Source organism: Beta vulgaris, chromosome 2 (genome assembly GCF_026745355.1).
Source record: "Beta vulgaris subsp. vulgaris cultivar EL10 chromosome 2, EL10.2, whole genome shotgun sequence".
Taxonomy (NCBI): domain Eukaryota; kingdom Viridiplantae; phylum Streptophyta; class Magnoliopsida; order Caryophyllales; family Amaranthaceae; genus Beta; species Beta vulgaris.
The window spans coordinates 2,250,998-2,260,308 of NC_079203.1; the positions used below are offsets into that span (position 1 = coordinate 2,250,998).

General features: G+C 30.7%; 1 protein-coding gene across 1 annotated transcript; it reads left to right on the forward strand.

The window, feature by feature from the left end:
- Positions 1-4,022: 4,022 nt before the first annotated feature.
- Positions 4,023-5,306, forward strand: LOC104887826 (RNA polymerase II C-terminal domain phosphatase-like 4). The gene has a single exon (XM_010672578.4). It carries the CDS (start codon positions 4,071-4,073, stop codon positions 5,025-5,027), a length of 957 nt encoding a protein of 318 aa, XP_010670880.2. The 5' UTR covers positions 4,023-4,070; the 3' UTR covers positions 5,028-5,306.
- Positions 5,307-9,311: the final 4,005 nt, after the last annotated feature.

Genomic DNA, 9,311 nt, shown 5'->3' on the forward strand with positions numbered 1-9,311 from the left:
TAAAGTGTGAAGCTCAGGAATAGCCTCGGCCTTAGGGACTAATTTTTTGTATTTTTCTTCCTAATTAACATTGATATATTTGTGTGAGGGGAATCCAAGAAAGGGGATCACATATTATATCTTCCAAAGCAAAAGAAATCACATCCTCCGGGGTATCATCCAACCACAAACGCTTGTCAATCTCTTAAGGTTGGAGATGAGCTAACATATGAACAACCTTATTCACAAAACGTTTAACAAAAGACCATACAACATTAGAAAAATAACTAAGTCTAAAACATCATCAATTATTAAATGAAAATCACTAAAAATTCCTTTTCCGCTTCTTAAAGCTTGGATAGCCAAGAGACTATCACTTTCAACTTCCACTTGTGCATAGCCTAGCTCCAAAGCCACCTTCAACCCATAGAAAATTGCCTCCGCAAATCGGGTCTCCCACGCCTCATGAAACTCGAATGTGCTCGCAGCTAACACCTTACCCATGAAGTCCCAATACACAACACTAATACCACAACCCAAAGAACCCATCAAGTCCGTATCAACATTTACCTTCATCCAATGGGGATGGAGCAGGTATTGCCCACGAAGTGGGGTGGGCAGAAAGCACGGAGCTCGATGTTGCAAGTATTGGGCGAGACTCCAACACTGATATATTTCTAACTTCTTCCGTCTTATAGCTTGTACTTCACTTTTTCACTTCGAATGTCCTAAAACATTCTTCTTGTTGTAAATATTTCGAATTTTAAGGTTGTCATCCTATTGGCTGTTAGAAATATTTGATGTTATTTTATTTGGTAATTTTGGTTTATTTGGAATAATGTAAACTTATAATTATGTTCATTCCTCCCTAAAAAGAAAATTAATCATAGTAATTAATTTGCAATCTTATTCCTCGCAACTATCAACTTATTTTAAAAAAACTAATATTGTACTATAGACAAGACCAAATATCCCTAATAATAGAAAAATAAACTCCCACAATCAAAGAGAAGAGCGAGATGTGGTAACTCAGTAGAGTACCACCCCGAATTTCAGAGCATTGTTCAGGATTCGAATCCTCATCCCAACAATATGTTGGGGGCATTTACTTCTGGACTGTTTAGCCTTGTACGATTGTATGCAGCCTTTGAGCTGGTGTGCCCTGCAAGGGTTGGTCTTTGGACCAATAAGCTTTCATAATTAAAGAAACAAAGAAAATCATTATTTGAAAAATTAAAAATATCATAATAATAAAAAATTCATTAGAGGGGTTACGTACGGTACCATGGCATGGTAGTCCCAAGAAGAAAAATTAAGGATTTTAGTGAAAGAGTTAAACCGTACTTGAACATATGAGTGATCATTAATATTGTTTCTTCATATTTATTATTGGAAAAAATTAGTCTTACTTTTTGTATAGTTATGTGCAATTTTGTTTGATTCGTCTTAATAAATTTGTGTACGTTCACATACAACTATACTTTAACTTTCTTACATTATTTATCAAATTTATGTATAAGAAAAATATAGTTATATGAGCTCTTGAATTGTCCAATTCGTCTCAACAAAGACTTCTAAGGAAGAACTTTATGAGAGCATATAGGGATCCCCTCATCAAAATTTCGAGAATATAGAGAGTGTCACCTAATTGTGATTTGTCATTATTTTTTTTTATTTTTTTAAAAATACATATAAATACTTATAAAGAGTTGTAGATAAGGGAAAAATAATAGAGTTTGATTTGAATAAACTTCCAAAAAATTTATATTATGTAAATTGAGTAAAAAGTACTTTTCTACCTAATTTATGACATCATAATATTTATACAATTGGACATTACCCGAAATATGCCTCAAAATAATATTCATCTACAATATATTTTTACAATTTATGATAATATGTTCATTTAAATGAATAAGAACATACTATCTATTTTTTTTTATAATGATAGCGTAATATATTTGATAATACTTGTATTATGATAGGAATATGAGTTTTAGAATGATCAAAACAAGTATTTATTTAGTAGGGTAACAGAAAAATAGTGTTTGATTTTCAGTAAACTAAGGGTCTGTTCTCCCCAGCTTATTTTCAGTCCAGTTCAGTTCAGTTCAGCTCAGTTCACTTCAGCTCTATTCTTTTATAACTATTTGTTAAATATTATTATTATATTGGTCTAATTTATTTTACTAATTACTCTTATTATTTTTTATTTATTTTTACATATTATTATTAAGTATTATTATTATTATTATTATTATTATTATTATTATTATTATTATTATTTCTATATATTATTTTGTTTATTATAGTTTTACTCATTATTATTGCTATTATTATTAGAAGGAACATGGTTTAGGTCAAAAGAACAAATAAACCCACGTTTTTTAGCCTATAAAACAATCAAATCGTGTCAAAACGGTTTATGATGCAATTTTGTGCGGTCCGACCCAATCATTATTTTTATTACTAAATATTATTATATATTAAATTTAATTACTAAAATAGTAATATTAACTTTTTTTTTTGAAATTAAAATTAATTCATTGATTCAAAGTCATATGACATCTACAATAGAAGTAGAAACTAAACAAATACATATCAAAGTGAAATAAATACAATTCTAATATGACAAAACCACGATCGTTGAGTAGATCTAACAATTCTGAAAACTCTCGTCTTTCACATCGCTGTCTGATGCAACCTTCTGCAAGGGGGTCTATCGATCTTTTGTAGTTTTGAAGTAGATCTGGATTTAATTTAAGTGATTGTAGATGAAGTCTTGACATCTGTTGCAACTGCGCACAAATTTCGATCAACAAATCAACATCTTGAATTACACAAAAATCCAAAAACAAAGTCTCCAAACTCTCGCATGGAGAGAGATAAAATCCAATATATGGGTAGATATAACCCAATATATGGGTAGGAAAACTCTCCATTAGAGAGAGACTGAAATTTATTATAAATATAAATTTAAAAAACTAGTAATAAAAGGAGAAAAATGGGCTTACCATCGCCCAAAAGGGTGGTGGTAGCCCCTAGATTGAAAATTAGGGTTTTGTGGGAGTGGAGAGAGAAGAGAGAAAAAAAAGGAAAGAGGAGGCGATAGTAATATTAACTTACTTCTTAGATATTATTGTTATTATATAATCATCATCCAGTATTAATATATTAATACAAATAATATAAAATAATAATAATTAATTATCATTATTATGATTAATTAATAATAATAATAATAATAATAATAATTTATGATTATTAATATTATTTATTTATAACTATGATTCAAAAATATCCAAAATACTATTATTATTATTATTCATAATTAATTATTCATTATTATTACTTATCATTATAATTATTATTTAATATTCATATTATTATTGTTTAAATATTATTTATATATTTATTACATTCAATTTAATTCAATTTAATTCAATTCAATTCAATTCAATTCAATTCAGTTCAGTTCAGTTCAGTTCAGTTCAGATCAATTCAGTTCAATTCAGTTCAGTTCAGTTCAGATCAATTCAGTTCAGTTCAGCTGTTTTATGCCGAAAAAAAAGCTCTAAGAAATCAATAATACAATATATATTAAAAAATAGAGTTATGTGGAGATGATGATGATGATGATGATGATGATGATGATAATAATAATAATAATAATAATAATAATAATAATAATAATAATAATAATAATAATAATAATTAATAATAATAATAATAATGCTTATAAAAAAACCATATGTGTGTCCAACTAGGACTTTGCTTTCTTTTCCTAGTCCGAATTTGGTGCCAAATACAGGACCCCATAATGCTTATAAAAACAAGTATAAGCTACAACGAGCACATAACAATATCAACAAATATTTCTTGGAGATTTCTTGCTGCAGAAAACTTTGTCAAACCAAAAAATCGAAGCACACAATAATCAACAGTGAGCATTCAAATTTCTAAACTATCCTACTACTATGTCTAACAACAACAATAACAATAATCACAGTAGAAGGATCAAAAGACTACTACAATGGTGTATATGGTGCGGTAAGACTTTGCATTATATTCCCAATGATGTCCGACCTTATATGGAATTCGAAGTCAATTCTTTGTTAAGCCAAAAGAAACTATGTCTCGTTCTTGATCTAGATCATACACTCGTTAACACAACTCGTTTGGCAGACTTAACTTTGGACGAGGAATACTTAAAGGATCGAACTATATCCTCTTTATTTCGACTAGATAAATATGGGATCATTACGAAGTTGAGACCTTTTGTTCACAAGTTTTTACAAGAAGCGAGTAAAATGTTTGAATTGTGTATTTACACGATGGGTGAACGTGCTTATGCATTAGAGATGGCGAAGCTTCTTGACCCTGAAAACCAGTATTTTCAATCAAGAATAATTTCTAAAGACGACTATCCTAAAAGAGATAAAAAAGAGCTCAATGTTTTAAAGGTACCAGAGAGTTTAGTTATAGTACTTGATGATACAAAAATGGTTTGGGAAAAGAACAGAGAAAATCTGATTTTGATAGATAGATATTGCTACTTTTCTTCAAGTTGTCATGATTTTGGGTACAAAAATTGTAAGTCTCTTTCACAATTGGGAAGAGATGAGGATGAATGTGATGGAGCACTTGCAAACATTCTTCGTGCTCTTATAAGAATACACCGCGAATTTTATGATAATGATCGAAGTATTGCTGATAGAGATGTGAGGCAGATGCTAAAAACAGCAAAACAGGACGTTTTAAGAGGTTGTAAGATAGTGTTTAGTGAAGTTTTTCCTAGAAATTATGGTGCTGCTAATCACTCTTTGTGGAAGATGGCGGAAGGGTTGGGTGCTATATGTTCGACTGAACTTGATTTTTCTGTCACCCATGTTGTTTCGACAAATGGTGACAATGAGAAGTCTCGTTGGGCGGTCCAAGAAGGCAAGTTCTTGGTGCACCCTAGGTGGATTGAAGCTGCATATTACTTGTGGCGAAGACATTTGGAAGACGAGTTTCCGGTGAATGTAGCTAAGTGCTTGTCGAAGTAAGCCTGATTAGATGGTTCAAACTTGCACCAGAATCTTGGAGTTAACAATGTAATTTTGACAAACTCATGTGTAGTTGAGGAGATGAAGGATTAAGATGATAACAAGTTTTGATAATTCGCCAAATTAAAATGATTTCGACTTACAATATATGCAGCTTTACATTTCCAGATTGTCTTGTTTCAGCAAAATACTGTAATAGACATTATAGTAGTACATTGTAATTCTATTTCCTTGTTCACCAAAAAAAAAATCATGTATGGTTTCAAGATCAAAGAAAAAGTCTTAACTAGGTAATAATATTCATTATTCAACCAATTTCAAATGTAAGAACTAGCAATCCAGTTTTGCACAACTATGGAAGGGAAATTGATCTTTATTTCTAGATCTTCCAAGTCTTAAAGTCTATGATGTCCGATTTTCTGTTTCAACTATAATAAAAGCGGAACCTCCAGTTTCGTCGATTTCTTAGCTTAATCTTCCAGTGTATCTTCCATAAGAGGTTTATGTCGAGTTTTCTGCTTCAACTCGACATTCTGTACTGTGTATGCATCCCCTGTTGTTTCGAAATCTCCTTCAACTACTTGAGAAATGCTTGGGTATGAATGACATAAGGACCATTATCCTCGGCTTATTGAACCAACCATTAGCAACATTAGCACACGAAACTTGTTACTGCAACGACTCGAAATGTGAGTCATGAATTGTGGTATCTTCATCACTATTTGCATAGTGAAAATGTGAAATCAATTACACAACCAGCAACAGCTTTTTCTATATCAGCAGATATGTTAAAAATCAATTGTTACATTTTTTCATATGTTTCTATAGACTATAGGTCATGTGTTACTAAAAAGCTATCATTTCGAAGTGTTAGGAGTTTAGGACTCTAGATATGATAGATATTATTTAGAGATTATTATATCGAGTTTGCATAGCTGTAGGACTTTGTCCTTTAACTCGTATAAATAGATATTGATGATGAATAAAAACACGACACAACTTTGATCGAACTTAACTAGAAGCCATCAGCTAATATTCTGGTTGATTTTTCTGCATGAATTTTAATGTTGTTAGTTGGTACTGATGAGTGATGAACTAATCTATTGATGGAAGTTGTTGTTTTTGGTAGATGACATTATGCTCTTACTTACACCACATTAGAGGAAGTCAGGAAGATAGATAGTGTTGTGAGCAGAGTTCAGTAAATGGACATTGCACAGATGTGCCACGTGGCGTGTATACATTGTTACGCATGCCTTTTTATATATGTATAGATAGGAAATGTAACTTATTATGTATAACAAAACAAATCAAAAAAAATATCACTCAAAGAACTAGTTGGACGTTATTAGCAATTCATCAATGTAGGGTTCATCTTTTTATTTGATTTTTTTATATGTAGATTAGGATTGTTAGCTAAACAAAAATTGATATCATATGTATGATTTTATACTTTGCATTTCCTTTACTGATCACTAACCCTACCAAACATTGCGCACAATTTATTAGCACTTGGTAAGTAAGAATAATGATGTAACAAATTTACTGGGTGGATGGACATTTGGGAGAAAGGAAAAATTTGTGCTTAATTTCAACGTTAAGTTGCTCTATAATTGGCCCAACATTGTAGATGCAGTGATAAATGGACGATTGGAAAACTCGCAAAAGAAGTAAAGAACTTGGCAGGTAAATGGTAGTTGAGCACTTTAAATCTAAGAAGTAAAGGCACGCCTAGGCTAGGACATATAGTATAAACTAGAAGAGAATTAGGGATAGTCGAGTGATTAGTGCTTTCCTCTTTGTTAATTATAGGAAGTTTTGGGATCGATTCTCATCCGTGGTAAGTTGGGAACCCCTTTATTTCTCTCAATTTCAAGGTTTCTCCTTATTTAAATAATAAAAAATATAGTATAAAGTAGGGTGTTCAGAAAAAATCGAAACACCGTACTGAAATATCGAAAACCCAGTCTAAATGGGTGGTTACTATACCGACAAAAAAGTTTTAACGGTACGGTTACTGAACCGGTAAAATTAACGGTTGAACGATACAATTACGATTATGATTTTTGAGTGAACGGTTAATCGAACCATCGAAATATTTTTTTTCTCTATTTAATTGTTGTGAAACATTTTCAAATAATTATATTAATTCTAACATTTGTTGTTAGGTTACGGCAATTAGAGGAAGTAATTATTTGGAAACTCTAGTACTAATATAAACACTATAATTAGGAAATGTAGTGAATTATTAGTGTTAGTTATGTTTTCCAATGGATTTATTATCCACTTTATAATACATTTCATATTAGAGCATATATAATATTAAAATATATGCACAAAAAAATTGAAAATATATATGTACATTCAGTAAAACATAATAATATAACTTAAATAACAATGAATGGTTAACCGAAAAAACAGTTAACCGCTTAGGCGGTAACCGGTCTAAACGGTTATAGTTCTCAAAAATAGTGATCCGAAACTTTCGGTTACCGAACCGAAATATTATTTCGGGACGGTTAACCACCCATGAACACCCCTAAACTATAAAGTAGTGTTGAATTTTTTCCTTTTGGTAAACATCTATTTCTCTATTTTGCTGCTTCTACAGAAACTATATGTCAATAAGTGAACATTATATATTTTTGTGTGATGAGCCAAGGTATCCTATATCTGTTATGGATTTATCATCTCTCAATATGAACTATCTTACAAACTTCGTGTATGATTTATTATTAAGTATCCTATACCTGTTATAGATCTATCATCCCTCAATATTAAGTACCACACAAACTTTGTATATGATTTATTATTAATTTGAATTTTGGGAAGGTGAGGAAAAATTTGACAAACAAAACTAAAAGCACACTTACATTGACAGTCCTGACTCCTGAGTCCTGTATAGCATTCAGAAATGCCAGGAACCACATGCTACACACAAAATTAAAACTCCAGGAGTTACTAATCGAGAGAAAGCTCATAACTGCATGAAAAGGACATGAAATAGAAAAGTCCAGCATGCATTGATTTGTGGCATATATGTTCCTTTATCTCATGTTTTAATAGAGTATGGATCTATCCTTGAGATCTCAACTATCAGCTTAAACTTTTAGTTGAGTTGGTTTTTTAACATGGTATTAAGAGCCCGCATGACAAAAAGGTCACGAGTTCGAATATCATCCACCCCTCCTTTCTCAATGGAATATTTAGCGCAAGGTATGAGGAAGGCATAATGTGCTGCATCCACACTTCAAGCCCAAATGACTCTTGCATGAGTGGGCGTGATAAAGTATAGATCTATTCTTGAAACCTCAACCATCAGTTTAAACTTTTGATTGAGTTTGTCCTTTGACATGTTTGGTATGAAAAAGCATACACCATAAAAACTCTGAATTTGATCAATTCCCAATTAAAGAATAATTTCAAAATGTTAAAACATTTTCACTTTGAATTTTCAAACAACTTGACTTTCTTTATTTGGTTTAATCTTTTCATGTTTGTCCGCATTCTATCTTTCGTATATCAGTCTATTATATTATATTTTAGTAGATGTCAAACTGTCAACTAACTTAATAAGTTGATAAAGTCTTTTTGAAAATCATATTCAAAACGTGTGATTGATTCTTGTCTACATTTATATTCTATATATACGCAGTAGGAGGCAATATAGCTCTCAATATGAACAAAAATAAATCATTACTTTTTATAAATAACCTAGTATAACTCTCAATGTAAACAAAAATAAATCATTACTTTTTATAAATAACCTAAACTATAATTGTTAATCCAACATTCAATTATTTATGTCCAACTAAACCTCTACCGAGCTTGTTTCTCTCCATAAGATCCGCATACACTTCTCATACATTTGGTTCGACCATGGGCACATACATATCTACTTATTTATCTATATTACATAAAAATTCGAGTCCATAACTTTATGTATGAATGAAAAAAACTTATCTAACAATTTTACTATTGTTTCCCTTTCAAAAAAACATATCTCAATTAATCGTTTAAGTTATAATAATAATGTATGTTGTGATATCATAATAACAAATATATTAAAAAAATACAATTCCTTCTTTTTACCAATACACTTCATATTATATAAAATTATAAATAACACATATTTCATCCGTTTCATAATAACTATAACACTTTTTTTTTTACTTCGGACGTGTTCGACACAAACTTTTTAAATAGCTTTTAGTGTCTTGACTCAATCAAAGTACTAATTAGAAAAAATAATAGTGTTTGGCAAGGTAGTGGTATAAGAAGCTT

Bases quoted from the DNA above. Each gene is read 5' to 3' on its own strand.
- LOC104887826 (XM_010672578.4), top strand. From the start codon at position 4,071: ATGGAATTCGAAGTCAATTCTTTGTTAAGCCAAAAGAAACTATGTCTC.